This window comes from Amblyomma americanum, chromosome 11, assembly GCF_052857255.1.
Source record: "Amblyomma americanum isolate KBUSLIRL-KWMA chromosome 11, ASM5285725v1, whole genome shotgun sequence".
Lineage (NCBI taxonomy): Eukaryota > Metazoa > Arthropoda > Arachnida > Ixodida > Ixodidae > Amblyomma > Amblyomma americanum.
In genome coordinates, this window is record NC_135507.1 from 16,628,928 (window position 1) to 16,653,618 (window position 24,691).

General features: G+C 47.5%; 1 protein-coding gene across 2 annotated transcripts in view; it reads right to left on the reverse strand.

Moving 5' to 3' along the window:
* The window catches only part of LOC144109920 (uncharacterized), a 116,199-nt gene that overhangs the window by 11,988 nt on the left and 79,520 nt on the right, over positions 1–24,691 (reverse strand). For both annotated transcript variants that reach the window (XM_077642690.1, XM_077642691.1), the window contains 3 exons: positions 24,511–24,637; positions 16,414–16,843; positions 14,157–14,675 (listed from right to left, as the gene is read on the reverse strand). In XM_077642690.1, coding sequence (XP_077498816.1) covers positions 14,157–14,675; positions 16,414–16,843; positions 24,511–24,637 — 1,076 coding nt within the window. The remainder of the gene's footprint in view (positions 1–14,156; positions 14,676–16,413; positions 16,844–24,510; positions 24,638–24,691) is intronic.

A 24,691-nucleotide genomic window follows, 5' to 3' on the forward strand; every position in this document is an offset into this window, starting at 1 on the left:
TGATCAAACAAGAACAAATCAGACGTGCGTGCCTCTGCAGCATTTCTGGGCCAAAATATATTTTCTTCTTTATTGAAAACGTTGACATCTGTCTATCCGAAGCAGAAGCCCTCGCGCACTTCATGGCCACTGCTTCATGGCCACTGCTTCATCATTTGTCCGTTGAAATAATGTCTGCCCTCTAGACGCCGGATGACGCAACTTCTCTAGTCATAACGGAAATGAGTTTCTCGGTTGCGTTACAATATGCAACTATCACCCAAACGTACTGCTAAGCAAAATCTCCTGGAACATGCCACCTCGGTGCTAAAGGTAAGCCCGAAGAAGCAAGTCGGTTTTGAAGAACAAAACATCGAAGCCGGTCTCACAGAGGTGCATGAGAGTTGGTAAATGCGTAAAATAACGTAAATACTTGCAGACAACACGCTTTTATGATTAACATTCCCTGTTTCGGCGCCTTTTTAGATTTACTTGGCGTAGTTCGTAAGTTTCTGAGCAAGGTATTGGTTCCGGCACATGCCCCTGCTTACTCTATACTGGGCCGCATGTCAGCGCATTCGTATTCGAGCATCGTATCGGGATTTGTTCGTACATCTACAAGGCATAGTTTGTATTCGGTCCCTCACTTACTGCTCCTTTCACCCTCTGTCTAACACCCCATTTGTTAACTTCATGCTCTTGCTGTTTCCCATTCGACCGATCTGCTGTGAGCTTCCGCGTTCTCTGCTTTTAATGCACTATTCTTCTTTTTACCACGAACAATTCTTTTCCTGAATTCGATGCTTATTTTACTGACACCCTTTATTCACTCCCCTGCTTGAGCATTGTGTAAATACGACCGGACAGTTGTTCTCCACGGTCAGCGTCGCAACAAGCAGCTGCTTGTCTTCTTACTCTTTAAGAAGCGAGAGAAAGAGATGCTCAAAAGAGGACGACAGTGGAAATTCAAAAAGGACCCTGTCCCCGGAAAACACAACTTTTTTTGCAATTCAACATATTGTGCCTCTCCGGGGCGACGTATTTTGCAATTCTACTCTATCTCACAACTATACCGAGAAGCGTCGCCAGTCTCACAAAAGAAAGAGTGAAAGAAAAATGAAAGATTCAACAGAAAGGTTTATCATATGTTGTTCTACTCACGCCTAACATAGCAGCCGTGACGGCGAAGGGCTGTCTTTCTTCATAGAAATCTTCAGGCAATGAGACATAATAAAATCGGGCCTGTCATCATTGCTTCTTTGTAGTCCGAGCTTCAGCAGCCTGACTGAAATCATTGCAGCCGAGTGTGTTTGGCAGGCAGGAAGCAGTTGTCTGAGCAGTGTCTGTTTGTGTTTACTGGGACTCTTTCAGTGTACGTCGTCGTGAGGTTTTTCAGGCAACGAATGTGCATAACGAAACTTCGTTGCATCTTTTGTCTTTTCGAGTAAGCTGCGCAGCTTACACAACGGCCCGGCACAATGCATTAAAAAGACTCAGAGAGGTGTCATCACCAGGAAGGGTACAGAAAACGAATAGATTTATGCTGCCGGAGCCCATTCTTGCATGCAATCCGAGCACGAGTTATGCCGTTAAACACAGTTGACAGTAATCACAGACGTTCTGATTTTCGAAAACGCAAAGTATTTGTGATACTGCCACGTTTTTTCCTTCATTCCCTAATCATGTTTGTTTGTTTCTTTCAGATATGCGTCCGGGAGGTGTTCACACCCCTTACTGGATCTGATTACTCCTATCGTAATTTAATCAATACTTGGCAAAATGAAAAAATAACAACTGGAAGATTCTTCCGTACGAATCGAATCTCCACCCACCCACGTAGTACATAAAAAAGCATAAAGTCCTTATATGCATATGTCCGGATTATACTTATTTCGTATATCAAAGAGCAATGTGCCCATCAAAAGCAGTTCATGGTTGCACTTAAACCTCAGTACACGAATGCGCTTAAGCAGCAGGATATGACACATAAGACGAATTCACTGTCAGAAAGTTCATATGCACCCATCGTGGTGGCTCATTAGTTTTGGCATTCGGCTGATGAGCCCAAGGTCGCGGGTTCGAATCCCTGTCGCGTCGGTCTCTATGGAAGTTCAACACTAAAACACTTAACATTAATAGTATACGACCTACACACTCCGTGCCAATCTCCGCCACCACAACGGTAGCAACGGGGACCCGGTCACGCGATGACACGTGACCGGATGTTTACGGTCTACGCCATGAATTTTCCGGGGATGGTTCCGTATAACAGCTCCTGCTGTAAAGTACTCGCGTCGGATGCGTTGTGACCGCATCGCAAAGAGCCCCGGACGGTTGAAATTAGTCAGAAGCTCCCCACTATGACGCATTTAACAGTCAAACTGTGCGTTCGGAACGTTAAGCGCCACGTAATATGCTGTGCCAAACCACACCCTGCCATTCCGTACCATACTAAAGCTTCCGGTCATCAGTCATAACATACTATACCATACCTTGCCTTTGTCGGCCGTAACCGCGGTGAGAATGCCCTTTGGTCACAACGGAAAATGGTAGGTGGCCTAGCATGTCACCACATCATCTTCATTAGGTTGTGCATACAACAAAAGGTTCAGCTCGCAGGGTTATCTTTTCAGTTACGTATAGCTCATGGCGAGTTAAATAAATAATTGGTTTTGGGGGAAAGGAAATGGCGCAGTACCTGTCTCATATATCGTTGGACACCTGAACCGCGCCGTAAGGGAAGGGATAAAGGAGGGAGTGAAAGGAGAAAGAAAGGAAGAGGTGCCGTAGTGGAGGGCTCCGGAATAATTTCGACCACCTGGAGATCTTTAACGTGCACTCACATCGCACAGCACACGGGCGCCTTAGCGTTTTTCCTCCATAAAAACGCAGCCGCCGCGGTCGGGTTCGAACCCGGGTACTCATGGCGAGAGAAAGTTCGAACCTCCACAAACCTTCCTGTGCCAATAGCTCATGGCACAGGCTGACGTTCAGTGTGCGTGGCGCCCTCTCGGGTTACTTGACAGGAGCAAGGAGAACTCTTCTTTTTGTTTTTTACCGTATAGGAACCACATGTCCCGGCCACAACTGTGGCCTTGCGTAAAAGTTAGCCAACTGTGAACCTCACAGAGCGACTGCAAATACGTCGCTTTGAATGTAGGGAAGCCCTGCAATCAGCCACACTGAATGCGTCTATAGTCATGTACTTGAAAAAAGCTTCATGAAAGAGTTCTCTTGTGCATACTTGGCCTTTGTAGAGTTTAATGCGCTGCACTACAAGCTGCTCACTGCAAATATCTACAGCAAATAGCTGTCTCCTTTCCCTGACCTTTCATTAGTCAGGGCTGAGAAAGACTGTTTCGAACGCCTATAGCGAAAAAAAATTACCAAATATATTACTGCACCTGCGCGTGATCCAATACGATCCCAGCTGACGACGTCGCCGACGAAACTCCTAATCAGGCCGACGCTCAATGGCGACACGCAAATGTCACGAAGAGCGCCAACCTCACATTTCGATGAACAACGAGTAAATCTATATCACCAGCTCTACGCTATTCTAGTGAGTACTGCTCTTTGCGAGAACAGAGGCAGTGCATTATTGAAGACATTGCAGCGTGCAAGACAGGGCGAAGTAATAAGAAGCGACACACTCAGCGAGGTTTGTGCCGCTTCTTCTTACTTCGTCGTGTCTTGTGCGCTGCAATTTATTCAATAATGGATTCGTACTGACTAACCCAGCTCCCCATTCTTGTCCAGTGACAGTGACAGCAAACTAAGTTCTCTAGTCAGAAGTGAACTTGAGCAATACACTTCCGCCCATAAGACCTATTGAAAGATGACTTGCTTCAGAAATATATTTGGTACCTTTTCTTCCTTTATTCTTTTTCTTTCTTTCTTCCTTTATTTCTTCCTTTCTTTTTCTTTCTTTCCATCTTTCTTTATTTTATTCTTTATTTTTGTACTCTTCTTCCTGTCGTTCCTTCTTTCATTTTTTTTCTTTTTCTCTTTCCTTCTTTGTTTCTTCCTTCCTTTTTTCTTTCTCTGTCTCTTGCGAGTAGCTTAACCCACTGGTGATGGAATTGTTAGCACATTTTGTCTTCCTAGGTCATAAGAATTCTTATAAGCTGTAGCCGATGTCAGCGAAGACGGATCCAAACTCGCAAGTCTTTTCTTAAATGCTCACAGACACTGTGTGACTGGCCTGCTAGGGCCGTCGGCCACACACGCATTATTATCTCCAAACATTCTCGAAAATACTGGCCCCCGCTGATTGAATAATGCTGCTCTTATGACGTTCAAAACGTGACACGGTTTCACTAAAATGCACTGCATCGATGTGCGGGAAGCGGATAATATTTGTATATATGTAGTGCATGAGTACGTCAAGGTGTACTATTGGGGTCAAAGTCTCCAGGAAAGTGAGCACCAGCCAAAGCACGCGGCTAAGTTAACTGCCACTTCTCACAACCCTACCTGTAAATGTAATAGTGGGACCTGTGTAAGAAAAACACGAAGAACAGCTCACACAAGCGACTGCTGCAAATTTTTCGCATATATAACAGCGTGCTCCTTTTTGTGGTTTATGGTTTATGGGGGTTTAACGTCCCAAAGCGACTAAGGCTATGAGAGACTCCGTAGTGAAGGGCTCCGGAAATTTCGACCCCCTGGGGTTCTTTTACGTGCTCTGACATCGTACAGTACACGGGCCTCTAGAATTTCGCCTCCATCGAAATTCGACCTCCGCGGCCGGCATCAAACCCGCGTCTTTCGGGCCAGCTGCCGAGCGCCATAACCACTCAGTCACCGCGGCGGCCTAGTGTGCTCCTTTTTCTATGAACATATGCATGCAATGCATGCGTGTTCTCATAACATGGGGCTAGTCCTAATGCAATTCTTGTAACAACTTCTTTAAAAGTCTGCTGGATTATTAATTTTTATTTTGTCTTGCTTCAAAGTATTACAGGTCTGACCAGCCCCTAGCAGGAGGAGCTTGGTATTCATATTACAAATACCGTTTCATCACACTCTCGCGTAAAGTATTCGAAACTTTCCAAACCAGGCATTCAATACAAATTTCTGCGCCAATCCGCGAGATGGTAGCTTTCAAACACGTCGATCTTTGGGCTGTAAGCAACGAAAAATCGAGCAATGCCAAATTCCGCAAGAAACCCGTTAGATATGTTATCAAGACATATACACATATCTTGAGCTTCAGTAACAAAACAGAAAAGAGCGCCAAATGTTGATAAAAACGATAACTAATTACAGGAGCACGTTAATATTGATAGGATAGCCAAGACTAGCACCTAAAGTTTGAGTCAGTTCTTCTTCCAAGGCACCATTAAGATTTCTAGAATTCAATAGAGACTCCCGAAGTGCGAAGGGTCTCATTCTTTTGTCAGAGCTTAAGGCTGGCATGTTCGTATAAAAGTTAATCAGGAGCTCACAAAATTAAATCACTTCATGACTACCACGATGCATACGCATTCATCTGACTCTAAAGGCCCCAGCAATGCGATTGCCAGAGCTCCAGAGAATGTTCTGTAAGTTCAACAACACCACACCAATACGCAATCAGAGAGCTGGGACCCGTACCCGGCACGCGACATAGGCCGACCATCACGTACACCGCCTCTCTACCAGCAAGCCTTCCCTTCGACGCTCTCATGACTGCATCCCACGCGCACCTCGGCTCCGCCCTTTGGGAGTAATACGAGCGGCCACAAAGTCTGCCCACTTTGCTTCACGCTAGTAGCATGCGTGTGGCAGGCAGCTCACCGTTCTCCGCTTGCAACCTATTGCTTGCGGCGCCACTTAGGGGATACACGAGCCTGTTGCTAAGAGACCGTTTCGCCGCGAGCAATAGCCCTTTCTCTGGTTTTATCAGCACCACGCTGTGTCCTAATCGTCCAACATTATGCTATCTGGGCTCTACTTATGCTCAGTATTAGGTATCGGATGGATACTACACATATACACTGACTGAACTGCGTTTATTTTTTTTCTCCTCAGTTCGTTTCGTAGCAACATACACCGTGTATTCTTTCATCATTCAGTCAGTCCTTCGTTGTTTTACTTCATAGATTCACGTTCAATTTTCTTTGACATTTCCAAGCCGTTAGTAAAAAACGCATCTTCAGAGAACAGAGTGCAGAAGCTGACATTTCAATACCTCCTCAGGCTATGCCTATACATCGTTTGGCCCCAACCAGTTAGCTATAGATCTGCGTGTCTATTTTAAAAACGTACAGGCGATCATACGTGGTGACGCGACAAATATGAGTTAGCGGCATTCACTTCAGTTTATTACCTTAAAGACCCCACTTTGGGGGTGTTACATAAGGGGTGGGAGTACAAATATAGGTTGAATATGATTGCTTACATGATATTTATGAAATGCATATTTAAATTGTTCACAAAACTTGATTGGCAGGTGATGGCATCAACTTCGTGGGGAAGGCCATTCCAGTCTTTAGCAGTGCGAAGAAAAAAGGATGCGGAAAAAGTGACGGTGCGGGTGCGTTGGCATGACCCTTGCAGTGGATGGCCGGTGCGATGAGATATGCGAGCGGGCGGTGTGATGTAGGGTGGTTGTCCGAGGGAACTGTAAAAAAACTTATGAAACAGACTAAGAGAAGCAATGCGACGACGATGGGCAAGAGTTGATAAACCTGATTGTCGTTTAAGTTACGATACACTGATGTCGTATGAATAGGCAGAATGAATGAACCTCGTGGCGCGATTTTGGACAGATTCTAGTGAACTGATGAGATATGCTTGTTGCGGGCTCCAGATAGCAGATGCGTATTCTAGTTTTGGTCGAATGAGTGATTGGTAGGCGAGAAGTTTAATACTTTGAGGGGCGTGCCGTAGATGACGTTTCAAAAAACCCAATGACCGGTTAGCTGATGCGACGATGTTCGTTACATGAGAGCGCCAGGAGAGATCCTGGCACAAGGTGACACCTAGGTACTTGTATGAGTATACAGATTCTAGTGGAACGTTAGCAACGGAGTAAGGGAAAATATGGGGGTTACGCCGGCGGTGAAAAGATACGAGTTTACATTTATTAGGATTAAGCGACATTAGCCAGTCATCGCACCAGGCATGCACTCTGTCAATGTCGTTTTGAAGCTGTGATTGGTCAAAGGTGTTGGAAATCGTGGGGTAAATAACGCAGTCGTCTGCAAAGAGACGAACATTGCAAACCAGGTTTGAGGGTAAGTCGTTTATGTAGATTAAGAATAGGAGGGGAGCAAGTACAGAACCTTGGGGTACGACTGATGTTACTGGAAGAGGGTTGGAACTCTGGCTGTTAGCGAGAACAAACTGGGAGCGGTTAGAAAGGAATTCTTCGATCCACAATAAGACGTTAGGATGCAGTTTTAGCATGGTTAGTTTTAGCAGTAAACGCCTGTGGGGAACTTTATCAAATGCTTTAGCAAAGTCTAGAAAAATAGCGTCAGTTTGTAAATTTAGGTTGAGGTTAGAGTGAACGTCATGAAGAAAGACGGCCAGTTGAGTTTCGCATGACAAACCCTTGCGAAACCCGTGTTGTGAGGGATGAAAGAAGTTGATAGCGTCAAGAAAGTCCATAATTTGAGAATAGATGACGTGTTCCATGATTTTGCAAGGTACGATGGTTAATGATATCGGACGGTAATTTAAAGGAGAATCTTTGTTACCGGACTTAAAGACGGGAATGACCTTTCCCACTTTCCAGTCATCCGGAATGGAACCTGTAGAAAGCGACTGTGAAAACAATAACAATAAGTACATTGCAGAAATATTCTTAGTGTTGCGCAGTATTTTGGAGTTAATTTCGTCGACGCCGGCCGATGATGAAGTTTTAAGGTGTTCAATGAGCGAGGAAATGCCGGCTTCAGAAAACGCGATAGCAGGCATGCTGGACTCTATATTGACGGCGAAAGTTGCAGTTGGTGGGTGAATTTCATTAGTGAACACAGATGAAAAGGCGTTATTAAAAATGTTAGCGCACTCAATGCCATCAGCTTCCTCTCCAGACTCTTTAGTTAGAGTGATGGTATGTGCCGGGTGCTCACTTATGACCTGCCAAAACTTTCTGGGATTGGAAGTCAACAATTTAGGGAGGTCGTTGTGAAGGAAAGAGTATTTTGCGTTGCGAATTTCTGATAGGTAGGTGCGTTCGGCTGTATAGTATTTTTCCCATGCGCACTCGTCGTATTGCTTTAATTTTGCCGCACGGAAAAGGCGCTTCTTTTCATTGTCGAGTCTTTTTATCGTTTTGGTATACCATGGTTTCTGGCGTTCCGAGTGGAAGCTTATTTTGGGGATGTATCTATCGGTTAGTTCGCTAACCTTTTTCTTAAAACGGAACCAATTGTCATTTACTGAATTATCGTGAAAAGATGCTTCAAATGTTGTGAGATATTGGTTTAATTCATGACTAAAGGCTTCATAGTTTCCTTTGTCGTAGAGGCGAATAGTTTTGTTTTGATTCTGGCGTCGTGATGGGTGGAACTCAAATGTGGCGTGGATTACTTTATGGTTGCACATTTCGCTGCTACAGTGATCGCCTTCCCGTTGCGTGCTTCAATTGTATTTCGCCATCGCCATTTGGTTCCAGTGCTGCGTGGGCTTCTCGTGGGTGGAGCCCTTATAAAAAGAGCCTATAGACTATCTATATATACTATAGACTATCTATAGACTCTATTGCCTTCCTATTTATATTTCCTTTTGTCTATCCAAAGGCTATATATAGCCTGTCAGTGGAAAAAACTATAGGTGTATGACCATAAATCTGTAGATTGAGTATAGACTGTCTATAGGATCTGTATTGCCTATAGACTAGTCTCTGATATTAAGTGCATAGAAACTCTATAGACGTTACAGACAGAAGCCTATGGGGAGTCTATAGACTGTCTACAGAAATTTTTGTAAGGGAGGTGTTTGCAGAGTGGAAGTGAGTGGATCGGTGCTGGTTATAGACCTTCTCTAGTGTGGAGGTGGGCTATTTGAAAGTTCGGTAGGGTTTAGGTAGGTAGCTTGGTGGCGGGTGCCGGCTTCTGAACGGTGAGGGTGGATAAAGGGTAAAGGTAGGTGCGTAGTGGGCGGAGGCCTTCTGGAGGGTGCAGGTGCGGGGCAGGTGGTGGGCGAAGTTCCGTCGGTTGTAGGTGGGTTGTTTGGTGGTGGGCGGAGGATTCTGAAGAGTGGAGTTGGGCGAGACTTTCTGGTGGATGGCGGCATTTTGAGCAGTTGATGGTAGTAATGGTAACGCATTAAAAAACATTTCGACGTACCGCTTTCCCCGGATGGCATCTACCCTTTCGTTCATGTTTCCCTTATGGTTGGAAATTGCTTTGGAACTTTTTGGTTACGACACACTACGGCACGATGTCCTAATAGAGATGTCGCACTGAACAAGCAAGTAAGGATAGTGGTAGAGGTGCCACCAAGTAGAAAAGTCATTGCCGAGTATATTGATGACAGCCTGGAAACGGGAACGAAGGGAGGCTATTGTCATAGCAAACGCCATAGCGTGTTAGAGAAAGGCTGTTTAGGGATTACTAGGGATTGGAGAGAACAGAAAGAAGAAAAATGTCTTCACAAACATAAAAACGAATAAAAGGTAGTCGAGCAGAGTTGGAGGAGATGTTTAGCGAGGTGAGGAAAAAAAGGTCCGGGAAAGAGAGCGGGAATCCGGTATTAGGGGGGAAAGGGAAAAGTTGGACAGGCGGTTGCCACGGGTTACAAACAGCTCCGGCGCTCTTAGGCGGCCTTTTATTTTGCTACGCGCGTTTATTTTCTTCATCACGCAACATCGATGTTTTTTACTGCTTACCAGCGCGACCCAGACGCCGCCCTGCGTGACCCGGGGCGGCGCTCAATGTTCCTTTGTTTTTCTTCTTTCCTGTTCCGGCGGCCTTAACATCGCGCCGCGGTTGGTGCTAAAACACGCTAAGCTTGGTTCGCACAGCAACGCGACTGAAATCAGAGAAAGAAGGTGGTAAAATGCCAGAACGAGACGGTGACTCCACAAGCGTTCTCGGCCGGTCGAACAAACTGAAAGACAGGCGGAAACATGCGAGAAAAAACAGCTCATCCGCGTTGAAAGAGGCTTGCGTACCAACCACCCACTCACTTCTGTAAGTTTCTCTGGGACTTTGTTTCGAAATGAGGCGCAGCCGGCCCATTATTGTAACTCCCTGTTTCACATCCTCTCGAGCTATAGTTTCTTTGCTTTATTATTTCGTGTATTTCTCGGGAAGAAATTTCACGGTTCGTTTCACCCCGTTGTGCTCGTAGAGCACGTTTAGTTTTGAGATCCGGGATAGCAGAATGACACTCCTGCCCTCCCCACCTTCAGGCGCTCCCGAAATTAACCATCCGCTTCGAAGTATATAGGTTCCTGTCGCCACGCTGTTTTTAATGCAAAGGCCGTATGGGGAACTATCCCACGGGTGTGCTATATTTCACTGCGTTGTTTTGAATATTTCATTTCCATTCTTACTCCTCTGCCTCTTTTTTTTTCTCTTACTTCACTTCATCTTTCTACTTTTGAAATAACTATCCATTCAATGGCTTCTAACTTTGCTGACGCTATTGAAAGCACACTTTTCGTAATGTCGCGACAAAGGTACGCGACATTTAAGTAAAATGTAAAACACACCAGTAGTTGCATCCGGCAAAACATTGCATATACCATGTCGCGTAAAATCCAGCCCGTAACTCTCTAAGAGTGCGGCCAGTGAGAGCGAGACTCGTATTGTTGCTTCCTAAAGGTTTTCTGCCCACGCAGTAATGGAATTCGCGTGTCCCATGTACGCACCTTGGAATGCAACATGCACGCGCCGTCTTGAATGGAAACGAGGCGAAAACTTGGGGAAAAGCTTTGTTCGTCTTTCCCGAAAGGCAGCCCTCAAAACAGCAAAAAAGCTATGCAACGCACACAGCCGATACACTGTACTCGCTAGCTGCCTCGTATTCGTGTTAGTCTTTCCACAACGATAGCACTAAGCTCTCCGGTCCCGAACAATGGGTGCGGCTGTTAGTAACACGAAAGAAACAAGAGTTCATATGCAGGGAACGCCACTACACGCCAGCCGTCCGGAAGAAAAAAAAGAATACGCCCGGTTTTCCCGACTACTGCTCACCATAACAGCACATCAGGCACAAAAACGAGTGATGGGCGTCTGGTGCTGTCCCTGACTCTCTATTCCCGTATTGGGTTATTTCCTTCGCTCCCTCTTTTTTTCACGTACCGCTGCAACCTGAATGTCCTGCGCCCGATAGGAAATGCCCGCTCCGTTATTCCGCCATCCGTTGTTTCCCAATCGCCGTACAATCCACCGCAGTCACTACCACTCCGACACTGAATAGGGAATTGGAGGCGTTGCGAAACCCGTTTTCCCGTTTTTTTCGTCCCTATTATGCGCAGTCCGTCCGCTGCACAGCAGCAACGGGTGCGTTCTTCCTATGCAGAGTCCTTAGCTAAAATAGTGCACTATTGCGAAAGCTAGATTCGGTGTCGATTGTTCAGATGAATTCGAATTTGCGAAGCCACTCGCTCACGAGAACGGGTCATGACTCCAGAGCGCCGGCATGCTGGACGACCAAAACGAATCACATAAAACGATACGTGGTAATACTAGAATCAAGGTACTATCGAAATCCTTCGCGCGAACTATCAATAAATAAAACGCATTGTCATTCAATGTTTAATATTTATTTCGGCAAGCAGTTTATGCGCAGAGTGAGGGGAATCTGTATAATGTGTCTGAAGTTCGATCTGCACCTCGATGTACGCCTACTGTCTGCTGTCATTTCGTCGTTAGACGCTGTGAGCTACGGTGTAATCTCTAATTTTTGTTTGTTTAATGCCGCAGTCAATTTGATGCTTCTATGGTGCATTCACTTGACATGCAGCGCAGCATAGACGAACGAGTCCTGTGCATTCGTTTCGATTTTTTCATCGCTCCAGTTCTGTAATCCTGAGTCAATGAAGATGTGGGATTCAAGTTCTGAATTTATAGCCTTTCGTAAATTCCACCCCTTATGTTCCAGAAATGTAAAAAAAAAGTTGTGTAATCATAAGGCAAAAAATTTTACTTATAAGACTTCCAAATCAAGCTAATTTCTAACCGCCTTGAACCGATCAAGCTCAATGGGCATGTTCTAGCAAAAGCATCAAGTTCTAACAGAAAATTCCAAATTATATCATCGTGTGATGGCCTATAGCAGATGTTCCGTTCAAATTTCACACTGTTTCACGGACAGCGTCGGATTTTTCAGTGGGTGGTGATCTCGCAGCATGCATTGTGCAGAACCTCTGACTGTTTACACTTGTCCTTTGCTGCAAAAATTATGTTGGCAAGTACGGCGAAATTAACGCTCACAGGGTTACATATTTCTTACCCGCAAAACTGAACACTGTCTGCGTTTCTACAGCCAGCATCGGACACGATACTCAGGCCCCATCTCAAGAATGGCATTTATTTTCTATATGTCATATTCGTTATTTTTCTACGGACGGCAGTATTTGCTAATAAAAAAATACATATATTCTATACGTTCGCAGACACGAAGCAGTGTTCTCGATGCTTGTCAGCACCGCCCTTCCTTATTGTGCACTGCTCTCAGGAGCCGAAGTACAATGCTGCCGCTTTGTATCGTCGACGCCCATTCCTTCCCTGTATCCCGCTGTCTAGTTGCCGCCATGTTGTGCCCTTCGATTTCCTCCGCCATTTTTTTTTCTGAGCGCTGCAACAACCAAGTTTTATGTTCCTTTTTTCCCTAATTCCTTCCCCGTTGTACCTGTCGAGGCACCCTTTGTCTGCGTCGCATTCGAACCGAATTCTTTCCGTCCTTTTTTCTTTACTTCCATCCCTGTTGTAGCTGTCGACACTCCCTTTCATGGACACCACATTCGAACCGCAATTTTTTTTTCATCCTTTTTTCCTTTATTTGCCTCTACGTTGTACGTGTGAACACCACAGTTTCTCGACGCTGCATTCCAACAGCCTTCGTCCCTCCCTCCCTTATCTCCCTACTTGCCACCACATTGCACCTGTCGTCGCCTCGCTTTCGCAACGCTGCAATGGGACCTTGTGCTTCTCTTCCCATTTTATTTCCCCAGAGGCCCCCCAGGGATCAGGCCATTATCAGCGCGTTTCCACGCGTCACCTGTGCCTCCTCTACGAGTCTGAGTGACGCCGATTCCACCCCCCCCCCCCCCCCCAATTCGGATTTTCGCGAGACGAGTGAAGCGAGTGCCGTTCTGTCCGGGATTTCCTATTTTCGACTGAATTCGTCTTTTCTTCTGACGCTTCACGGACCATGCTCAGGATGCGTGAAGCGAGTGTTGGATCCGTGATACAAGCTTTGGCCTCTCGTGCCGAAAATACCGGGGCGCAAAACGAGAGGCAGCCTCTCTTTATCATTGAGAAGTTCGTGACTTTCTTTGTTGAAGATTGCATGAAATGGGTGGGTGAATAGAAAGTGTCGAAGCTTTATGTAATGAAAGCTCTTCCATCCAGCGCGTCGCCGTTTGGAGGCATTTATTAATCCTCTTTTGCAAAGCGCGTATGGAAGTGCGCGTTAAGCAGGCGTAAAAGCTGCACTGAAAGTCAAATGAAAGCCTTCCGTAGTGCAAAGAGGAGAGGCTACGAATGCGACGGTTCCAGATTAAAAGGAATGAATGAGTGCTTTAATGTGGGGGAATGGCTCTTTGGTCTATAGGTTTTAAAACTCCGCACTTCATGGAGGGGCATGATTAAAAGCCTGTGTGTGTGTGTGTGTGTGTGTGTGTGTGTGTGTGTGTGTGTGTGTGTGTGTGTGTGTGTGTGTGTGTGTGTGTGTGTGTGTGTGTGTGTGTGTGTGTGTGTGTGTGTGTGTGTGTGTGTGTGTGTGTGTGTGTGTGTGTGTGTGTGTGTGTGTGTGTGTGCGTGTGCGTGTGCGTGTGCGTGTGCGTGTGCGTGTGCGTGTGTTCTGCAGTATCTACTCCATTTCAGGTGTGACGCACAAGAGGGGATGCAGTATATAGGATCCTAATACACGTAGTAGTACACAAGTATGGCTTCTGATAGCAATCAGAGAACAGTGCGGATAAGCCCCAAAGAAAAGGATAAAGACAGGAAGAAAGAAAAACAGGGAGACCGAAAGAAAAACAGAGAAAGAAAGAAAGACCAACTCGCCTTTGGCCCCCACTCTCTTCGTCTCCACGCCTCTGGCCGCCTACTGGTGCTCCGGCGAAACTCAGCTTCCTCTGCTGCAGAGGCACCGACAGTCTGCTGCCCTCCTGAACGGGCACTGCGGCTACGCTCCTGCGTCGGGCCTCCGTCAGGCTCGGCCTCCTCTGAGCGCCCCCGGCACGAGCAGGCCCCGAAGATGGAGACGGCAGGGTTAGTGTGATCGTGCCGGCTCCGTCGCTGCGGCTGCGATCTCGCACCGAACCGGCCGGCGAAGGTGCTGCCGCTTCTGCTTCAGCGCTGGCTTCGCGCTGTTGCTCCTGTTGCGAGGGCGACGCGTCGAACCCGGGGCCTGTTCGCTGATCCTTGGCGTCGTCGCCCGGCGCGAGGTCCTTGGCATCGGCGCCGCCGGTGACCCCGGACCCCGACGAGGCCACCGAGGACCTTCTCCGAACTGACGCCGGCGGTGGTGCGTCACTGAGCTCGGGGCCGTCGGCCTCGCCTGCCGTGTGCTCCTCGTGGACACTGCAGGGTTGAGGGAAGTTGAGGGGTAAAAGCGAAGGGAGTTCAGAGGTTCAGGTAAATCCCTGTGGACTGACGCGAGAAGACAAAGTAAACACTACAGTCGAGGTCAACTTCCTGTGGCCTGCAGCGGAGGCTAGACAGGAAGGCGAAAGAGACTGGTCTTTGTACCCGGGTCGTAGGTAATGGGTTGTTCGATGGTCAAACTGGGGTGCCGAAGGAGTGAAGGAGGAAGTTGGAGAGATGCGGGGTGACAAGGGCTGTGGCAGGTCCATTTCCATCCTTTCCTTGCGTAGCCTCCGTTGCAGTGCCACAGAAAGTTGACCGCGAGAGCAGGAACGAAAGAATGCAACAGTTGCACCAGAAGAACTAGCGTAAATTGAAACCCCGCTCCATTTCTCCTGTAGTGTAGTGGAGTCAAAGCAGAAATCTGGTCTAGTTCGTTGTGAATCATTATAAACGTAAGAACAGCGCTTAAGGCGTGGACATCGAAAAAAAAACTGAGAGGGTCCGTCTGTTTCTTGTCGATGTCCACGTCTTAAGCGCTAGTCTTAGGCTTATAATGATGGCTTAGTGGAAACGCAGTGCGAACGCCCGACATCAATGTTTTTACCATCTTTCGGTTTAAAAGCAAGTCAAAATTCGTGGACCCACTTGTAGTTGTTTTTCATGTCCCCTCTCCACACTGCATGAGCACTTATACCCCCCACAGAATTACTGCCTATTCATTGCTTCCATCAGAGCAGAAGTGATTCTAACTATAAATGATGAAGATGTGCTGTGTCGATGCAACTATAGGTATTCTAACAGCATAAGATAATGCTTCACTTTTAGGTCGGAATCGGCGTGCATGTGCTTCCATGCGTATATGTCTTAGCATCTCGCTTCTGTCCACATCGACATTAATCGTAATCGTCTTTTATATTACTTTTCCTATTCCCCAATGTGAAGTACAGGGCCAGATAATGCTCCCACAGGCCGTCCTCCATCTCTCTAAATAAATTTTTGTTCTGAGTTAAAATGAAAGGAACCTTGAGGACCAATTCATGTTGGCCGTGATCGATTGAATATCCTGTTCTGATGGCAGAGAGACAACATTGAAAAAGAAAGGACCTTCTATAGGCTAGGGAAGAAGAAAAAAATGTTTATTTTTGGCTGCGTGATTCAGAGGCTACAGTGCATCGCCATGCGCTTTCATTCGGAGATCACAGAGTCCTTTTCGTCACCAATGGCACTAGGTTGAATAGAATGGCAGGGAACCAAAGTTTTTTCGTGACTGTTATGTCCTCCGCAATGTATGCGTTTGTTTCCTACCGAACAAACATAGCACAACCAAAATAAGGAAACAGTTTATACCGCTTAGAAAACAAATCTGGAAGAAGATGCCGTAGTGTATAAAAGCTAGAAAAGCTGTGAGAATGTTGCTCTCACCTGCTGATGCTGCAGTTACCTGTAGCTTCTACTTCAGTGCCGCACAAACTGCGCAACGCAGTATGCGTCTTTTAAGCGGGTTTATTGGGTTAGACGGTGTGCTGTTCACTAAGAAGACCAAGTTCTGACAAGCGGGACGAATGACGGTACGAGAGAACTGGAGCTATGTGAACGAATACTTTCTCTACAAAAATCTACGAGCAAAGACAATCTACGATATGGGGCTGAAAGGAGGTTAGGCTGAGCACGCTTCCTGTTGTCCTTTCCTCTTTGCCTTATCAACAGAGTGGACCCCCTTCGCCTTTCTTACCGGTCCTCCGTCCGGACGTCTAGCGCCCTCTGTTCTTGTCGTTCGCCTTCGGCAACGGGTTTCCCTTCCCTTTCCACGCGGTCCCTCTCGTCCCTGGGGGCCGGAAGCCTGTGAAGGTGCACCGAGTCTCTGACGCTTGTCTCTTCGACCGTGGTCGTGGACCGGTGCGTGGTCGTGGTGGTGGTCGTGGTCACCCGGTGCTGCTGCTGGTACGGACCACCACCGGAACCCCGAGTACCACCGCCGCTTCCTCCGTTGCTAGTGCTCCAGTGGTAGGTGGTGGTGGCCGCGGCACCGTTGGCGACCGTGCCGTTGCTGGCGCCGCCGGACCGGCGCGCCTTACTGGGCCTCGACAGCAGGAGCCGCGTCGAGTCTACGTGGGGCAGGAATCCTTCTGGGCTAGACAACGGCGGGGAGAGGGCTCCTATCCCTGCGAGGCAGGACCAATGGTTGAAATCGTAGACATACATACACTTAAACACAGAGCTTAGCCAGACAGGTCGAATGGCAGAAGCATGGCAAGATGTCTGACAGCGCTTGTTTTACCTGACAACTTTTCTTATCAATTAAGCCAAGGCTACAGAATCAAAGCACACATTCCCTACCCACGCAGAGAATTTCGTCCGCGGTTGCAGCTATTAGTACGTTCTTAAAATATATAAAATAGCAACACTTATTATTGGCAAGATATACTTGTAAGACAAATGTGCATTTTCACCTTGTAGGTGACGGGAAAAGCCGTTTATTTGATTACAACCAGTTGTTTAGACACGCTCGGTTCCAAGAAGCTTCCGCAGATGGCGCTAGCTGTTCCAGCGATGGAGCAAGAAACCCACTGCCGTCCCCTTCAGTGCAATACAGACTTTTCCTCCGCCTCCTCAAAAACCCCCCTGCGAACACCGCACGAGGCTACCATCCAGCCGCTGTTCCATTGGCGCAGTGACACAGTTACAGTACCATTCCTTTACTGCCAAGAAAAGCTGCCGCCGTGTACAGCCATGTACAGTCATGGAAAGAAGTTCGCGGGATGAGGATTCAAGGACAAAATTTATTGTGGCGAGGTCAGGCATAGCAGATCACTGAAATGTGTGAGAACATCCGGAGATGTGCGTGCCCCATCTGCCGAAAAAATACAATTTGCCTGTCTAGTGCGGCAACGCAGAAAAAAATTATTTTCCGCAAATCCACATCCCGCAAACTTTTGTTCATGACTGTTCAGCCTTCGTCAGAAGTATAGAACGCAACGGGTTTGCTTCTCGATCACACCGGCTGGCTTGCTGCGCATCGCCAGCGTTGAGGAAGAAGAGAAAATAACTTCTCTCGTAATCATTCCCGCGAAAGTTGGGACTTTCAAGAATGCTGCAAGGGTGCGACCCCACGGCCTAGAAGCTGACTCCATGGGCTAACTGCTGTTGGTAAAGGCTGTACAACTAGCAGGCCATTTTCTATTTAATCCATGAGTGACACATCTCGGCGGTTTGGAGATCATGAGCACCCCTTGGCCAGGGTAAAGTTTAGGATAACAGAGAGAGCGCTCCTGTCTCATTTCGATCGCTTCGCTCTTCATCGATCTGAGCCACACCAACTGCCCTTAGCTACGAGATACGCCAGTCAGTGAGGCAGACGATAAGCGCGAAAAAGTATAATCGAAGGAATGAACCGCTGTAAGAGCCCTAAGGTCGTGTCCTGCTAAAATTTTTTCAACGATTCATATCTGTTTCGCCCCACTACCATTGGTCGCTGTGATTGTGAAATGTCTGGGTTTATAATTAAGCAAGAAATATGTGTCTCCTGCTATTCCTTCAAAGGACCGGCTGCGAGGGGCAAAGAAGCAAAAGGGTGAAGTAGAAAAATAATCTCTTCAGGATTAGCAATCGCTTCACTATATTTTTTTTTTTACAGAAGAACCGCTCTTAACTGGAAAGTGAAGGTGCAAGGCAAAATGGATAAGAATGCAAAGGAAAGAGGAATAACTGGTTGCATACCACGCTTTGGGGAAGGGCAAAGAAGCGGGGAAAAACAGGAGTCTTAATTTGATTCTTAACTGAGGAAGATAACTTATTTTAATACCGTCCAGAAATCCTTGACAAGATGACGCTCATGACCAAGTGCAATATGTGCTGTAAGTTTTGTATCTCTCACATCGAAAGGACACTTACGCTACTAACGGTTATCACAAAAGAGCCGCTTACAACTGACCACGTTAAGGTCTGGTGTTGTGAACCTAAATAATGGCCACACACGCATCCCTCGGACCAGTAGTTCTAGACTAAGTGCTTTTCCTACCGCCACCAGAGCAAGACTAAAATAATTATCGCTGCTTTCAGGCAGCTTACACTCCTTTTCCATACCTTACGCTCTTTCGACTTGCTTTTTCAATGGTTCACCTTGGCACGGCCAGCAGCGTGAGCGCGCGATCAGCGAGCCAAACCAGTTTTGGAGCGCCAACACCAAGTCTTCCTCGCTAGTCGGATCACATTCGGTCCACGTCGCCCAACTTCTCTCCAGTGAGACCAGTTGCGTGCTCACAACGTCGTTCGCGTCGTCGACGCGCTGACGTATCCCGCCCACTCCCATGACCCAGACACTTCGATCGGCAAATGCGCCTACATTCTTCCCATGCTCAGACCATAGCAGTCAGCGAGGCGGCATTGCAGGCTCCCTTCGGCACGAGACGACAGCCAAATGAACATCGTGGGCGAGCCAATAATGCTCTTATCCTTTCCCGCTCTTAACCCTTTATTCGGCGCCCTTCCCAGCACTCCCTGTCACCTATTGCATTTTGTTCTCTGCCTCTCCCCTAATGCAAGCAATGCGTTCTGCAGCACCCTCTCCTCCACGCACACAATCCCTCCTTCCCTAAGGCAACCGTATAGCCTGACGCTTTCCGCCAGACCATCTTCTGCTGCATACATTCCCTTCTTCCCTAATGCAAGCCTACATCCCAGCGCATTTTCCCACACCATTACCTCCTCAAGCCTTCCCCCCCCCCCCCCCCTCGAGGATAAGTGTATATTGTAACGTCTTTTCCCGCCCCTTTCCCCCGTATTCATTTTCATCTTCCTTATTGCCAGTACATATTCTAACGCTTTTCCCATCCCCTATTGTCCCCACACCATTTCCTCCTCAAGCCTTTCCTCCTCCCCAAGGACAAGTGCATATTCTAACACCCTTTGCCGCACCTTTCCCAGCTATCCATTTCTAGCTTCCGTATTGCCAGCACATATCATACCGCTTTTCCCCAACCCTTTTTCTCCCCACACATTTGCCCCTTCCCTAAGACGAACGCGCATAGCAGCCGCCACTCTGTCGTTTCGCTTTCGCCCAATGGAAAGTTTCTCGGCGCTGAACCGAAAGCGCTAAGCTGCCGCTGTCGTTCAATCCCGCATTCGGGCTTCTGCTGCGTAGTACTTGCACGCAGTAGCGGTAGTTGTAGTGGGTCTCCGCCGGCGTGTGACTGTGAGCGAATGCATTGATCTGTGTCCCGAACTCTTGACCATAACGCGACCCTCCGGACACACAGGGCTCGCACGGGTGGCGCGTTTCTGGCTTTGCTAGGCAACCGTGTTTATAAACCCCAGCTTTTTTCAACGCTCCCGTGCCTGCGTATAACTTTTTTTTGCCGTTTCTCGTACTTGCGCACAAACGGATCGACGCGGAATCGATCTTTTGCGCGGGAGGAAGGTAACGGTTGCCTCGTCGGTATTTAGAATCGCAGTGCTGGTCCGCATATGCAAAATAGGTTGCTGGGAATACGTTATCCCTGATCAGGCATGATATATATTGACAGCCCAGAAGAGAGGAGGTGTTGGGATATCGACACCTCTGCGCTGTGAGATTTTTTTTTTTTTTAATCCGGTGCCCCTGCCTTGTCGTAGTTCCGGGACGAGTGGTGAAAAAGGTGAACCAGTCGATCGGTCCAAAATGAAAAAAAAATGAATGCATTAATGAATAACTGCATGAGCGGATAATCGAGTCAGTGCATGAGTGTCTAGGCCACTGTGTGGAATTGATGCGCGCCCGAGTGAGTGAGCAAGCGAGTGATTGGATGAGCTATTGAGGGAATGAGAAAACGAGCGAGTGAGCGAGTGAGTGAGTGAGCGAGCGAGGATAATCTGCGACGGGCATCTGTGAGCGCTTTTCATTCATTCTCAATTTCATATGTCCTAACGACCGAACAATACTGGCAGAAAAACGCAAGCTATACTCCGTCAGTAGTAAAACATGAACCTCAGCCTGCAAATGCCACCGACATGCGAACATGTATAGTGGGGTAGGGTAGAGAAGAGAAACTAGAAAGCGCATGTTGTTTTGACTTCCACACTTGCTGCCCGTACACTCTAAACATGAATGCGCTTATGTTGAAGGAAAAGGCAGTGAGCTTTCCTCTAGCGCACCCGCTTTTAAAGAAGGGAGTCCTCACCGTCACATGTCTATGAGAGGCCTCTATAAACCAGAAAGAAAAAAAAACTGCTAACGGGTCGACGTTAGTGAACGTTACAGAACGGTCTTATGCAGGCACGTTATAGGCGATGTTTCCTGTTCATTTTCTCCTTCTAAATTGTCTAAGTGGAAGACCCACACACACTACATCTTTAAATCAAGCCAAGTATAGCGGTAATCTTCGCGCTCCCTGCAGCGGCTGACTAGGGCGGACATCGCACTTATCGTGCAACTTCCGCCCTAAAACGGGTCTTGATTGGCTCTTTCAAAACAAGACAAGTGGCGATAGAATGCCAGGTGCCAACATCGGCGGACAACCACCGTACTCTTCCTAAACCAGTTCGCGCGCTTTTTCTTTGCGTTGGAGAAGCCAGCTCTACGCACGTCTTCAGGATTAAAAAATACAAACGTGAAGTGGTAGACAGTGAGGATGAACTGAAGCTTACCTCCCCTAAGAGCGCAGCGACGCCAAGCTTCCGCTATGTTCTCCCTAATTAAGCGAGTTAGGGATAAAATGACGGAAGCGCCAGAAACTTGACGTCACTCAGCGACATGCCCATCTGGGAACTTTAGTCTAAACGCCTGCACTACTTCGCTCCAGTGGCTCTCACGTCGTTGTTCCGTCTTGTGCACGCCCAGAGCATTAGTCCGGAACAGGCTTTCCAGAACCACTCTTCTCGCTCGGCGAGTTTCTGCTTATTGAGCGGAACAGTTCCGCGCCATGAAGCGGGAGAGAGCGTTGCCGCGTTGGTATTTTCGTATTGACCGTCCGTCCGCGGGACAGGCCAAGCGACAGGCCACGCGGGGACAGCGGCGAAACGGCGAGGCCCACGGCTTCGATTTCCTAGTCCCCGGCGCCGTAATGCTCGGTATAGCGCCGGTCGATCCATTATCTGAACGCTCCAACTTCGGTCGGACTCTGGAGTTATGTCCCTGGCATATGCCTACTTGTCGTTTACCTCGAGAGATTGGCGCTGGCCGGACGAAGCTCTGTTGTGGCGCCGATCGGTAAGGGCCTAAGATGCCAATGCCGATATAACCCTCCGCCTCGGTATATACATGTGTCCTGGTTTTATTGAAGCGTTGTTATCTAAAGGTGTTAACAATCGAGATTACGAGTGGACGCCATAAAAGACGATAATAAGAAACCGCGTATGAAGTGTATTTTTTTTACATGGGCACTTAGGTTATCTTCAAATCAGTATACAAGCATAACAATAAGTGAAAATAACCTGAAATACCTCGCCTTTCCTTCCCCATTAATCACCTGCCAATTCTTGAGGGGTGAATAATAATAATAATAATTGGTTTTTTGGGGAAAGGAAATGGCGCAGTATCTGTCTCATATATCGTTGGACACCTGAACCGCGCCGTAAGGGAAGGGATAAGAGAGGGAGTGAAAGAAGAAAGGAAGAATTAGGTACCGTAGTGGAGGGCTCCGGAATAATTTCGACCACCTGGGGATCTTTAACGTGCACTGACATCGCACAGCACACGGGCGCCTTAGCGTTTTTCCTCCATAAAAACGCAGCCGCCGCGGTCGGGTTCGAACCCGGGAACTCCGGATCAGTAGTCGAGCGCCCTAACCACTGAGCCACCGCGGCGGGTATCTTGAGGGGTGATGTTTTCACATATTACAATCAAGGATTTTATAATCAAAGCGATCACCGCCTACTCCTTCCCGGAGTTGCCTCGTTTACAACAATATGAAAGCACGGTATTTCATCCAACGAAGAGGAAGTGAAATCTACTTATCGATATTACGAAATCGCACGTTATGTATTCAGTTGCACAAAATTTAAATATATGGCGTTGTGGCTAAAGACGCACTCAGGCTCCATCAAAACGTGCGCTTGTACCCACGTCACTAAACAAAATACTATCGTACTTACCGTGAGTCACGACTAACCTTGCTATGACTAAGCTCATAACTGACTAGGGTTCAATTATGTTAGGCCACGCTATAGGAACCTCTTCTTTAAATATAGTAACCCCACTTCCGCAGAACGGCTGTGTAGCTTTTTAGCGGTGGCTTCGGCCCACTTACTCTGCGAGCAGACAGATTTTTTATTCGTTCAAAGGTTATTATAACTCCGTAACTATTATTATAACGTATTATTATTATAACGTATTATAACGTTATTATAACGTATTATAACTCCTGCGCCTTCTCACATAAGACAACTAGTATATGTAACCATTGTGAGGCCCAAACTAGAGCACGCGTGCGCATTATTGGACGCGCATCACCATAACCTAACAGCTACTATTGAATCGATTCAAAACCGTGCTGCCAGATTTATCTTTCCTGCTTACTCCGGCAATGCAAGAGTCACTAATCTAAACGTTAAAGCCGGTCTTTCAAACCTACAAGCGCGCCGAAAAATATCTAGACGCTGCTGGTTTCACAAACTCTATCCTGTCTTGTCGTCTAGTACTACCGTCATCATGCCAGTTCAACAGACCTCTAGCCGCAACAGCCACACCATGGCTGTTTATCCGTCATATGCACGAGCAGTGACCCCTCTCAACTCCTTTTTTGTAAAGACTGTCATCGACGCAAACGACCTTCCCGCACACGTCATCCTTCCCTCTAGCCACAGCCACTTCAAAACTGCCATGGAATGACTTATCTTTTATTTCATGTACAGCCCGCCCCTCATGTAACACTTTGTCCCCACGGTGTCTTAGAGGTATTGTAAATAAATAAATAAATCGTCTGTTTATTCTTAGACCTCGGTAGCTGTGCGTCATTGCGTGTCCACGCGAAAATTATGCGTACCATGGAAGTATTTATTGCAGAGGTGCAATTTGTTCCTCAGCGGTCTGCCGAATGCCACGCCGCGCTGCTTCGCTATGCACTTACTAGCTTCTCGAGAAAACACGATAAACATTGTCAAATTTTCTTTTTCGTAGACGCATCCAGCTCCTCTAACTTGGTCCCTATTGAATAAGAAAACGTTCTCGCTGACGACCGCACATCTGTCTATATATTTTGATTTTTCCGCTACGTGTACGGACAGAACTCTGGGTAGAACAGGACGCAATGCAACACAGTAAACGACAATGGCGCCTCACATCGATGGCGACGAAATATAAAAATTAATGTGGATTAGCCCAGCTAATCCAGGATATACAAAGCGAAAGCGAGATTGAGGTCTCCACTGACCCACGAAGACGGTTGTGCGCATTTCCTTTCGTGAAAATGAACGGTCTTTGCAAAGTTGTCAACGCCAATGAACTCTATGAACGTCGTCGGCTCACTTGTTTTGTTTGGTTTTTGAGGAAAGGAAATGGCACAGTAACAATCTCACATGACCCGCCGCGGTGGCTCAGTGGTTAGGGCGCTCGGCTACTGATCCGGAGTTCCCGTGTTCGAACCCGACCGCGGCGGCTGCGTTTTTATGGGGGCAAAACGCTAAGGCGCGCGTGTGCTGTGCGACGTCAGTGCACGTTAAAGATCCCCAGGTGGTCGAAATTATTCCGGAGCCCTCCACTATGGCACCTCTTTGTTCTTTCATTCCCTTCTTTATCCCTTCCCTTACGGCGCGGTTCTGGTGTCCACCGGTTGCGAGACAGATACTGCGCCATTTCCTTTCCCTAAAACCCAATTTTCGTTTTTTTTTTCATGCGTAACTTGGACTGGTTGCTTACTCCTCTCGATGATCTCGTGCGTCCGTCGGGCGTCCAGGTAGGCCTCGTCCAGCCCGCTTTCGTCCCCGTGGGACCAGCTGTGGTCGGCGAACTGGCCAGACTTGAGGTAGATCTCCGGCTCGCTGGCCTGCGAAGGAAAGCGTCACGTCACGACTACGCTCGGTACTGGTGAGAGAGCACA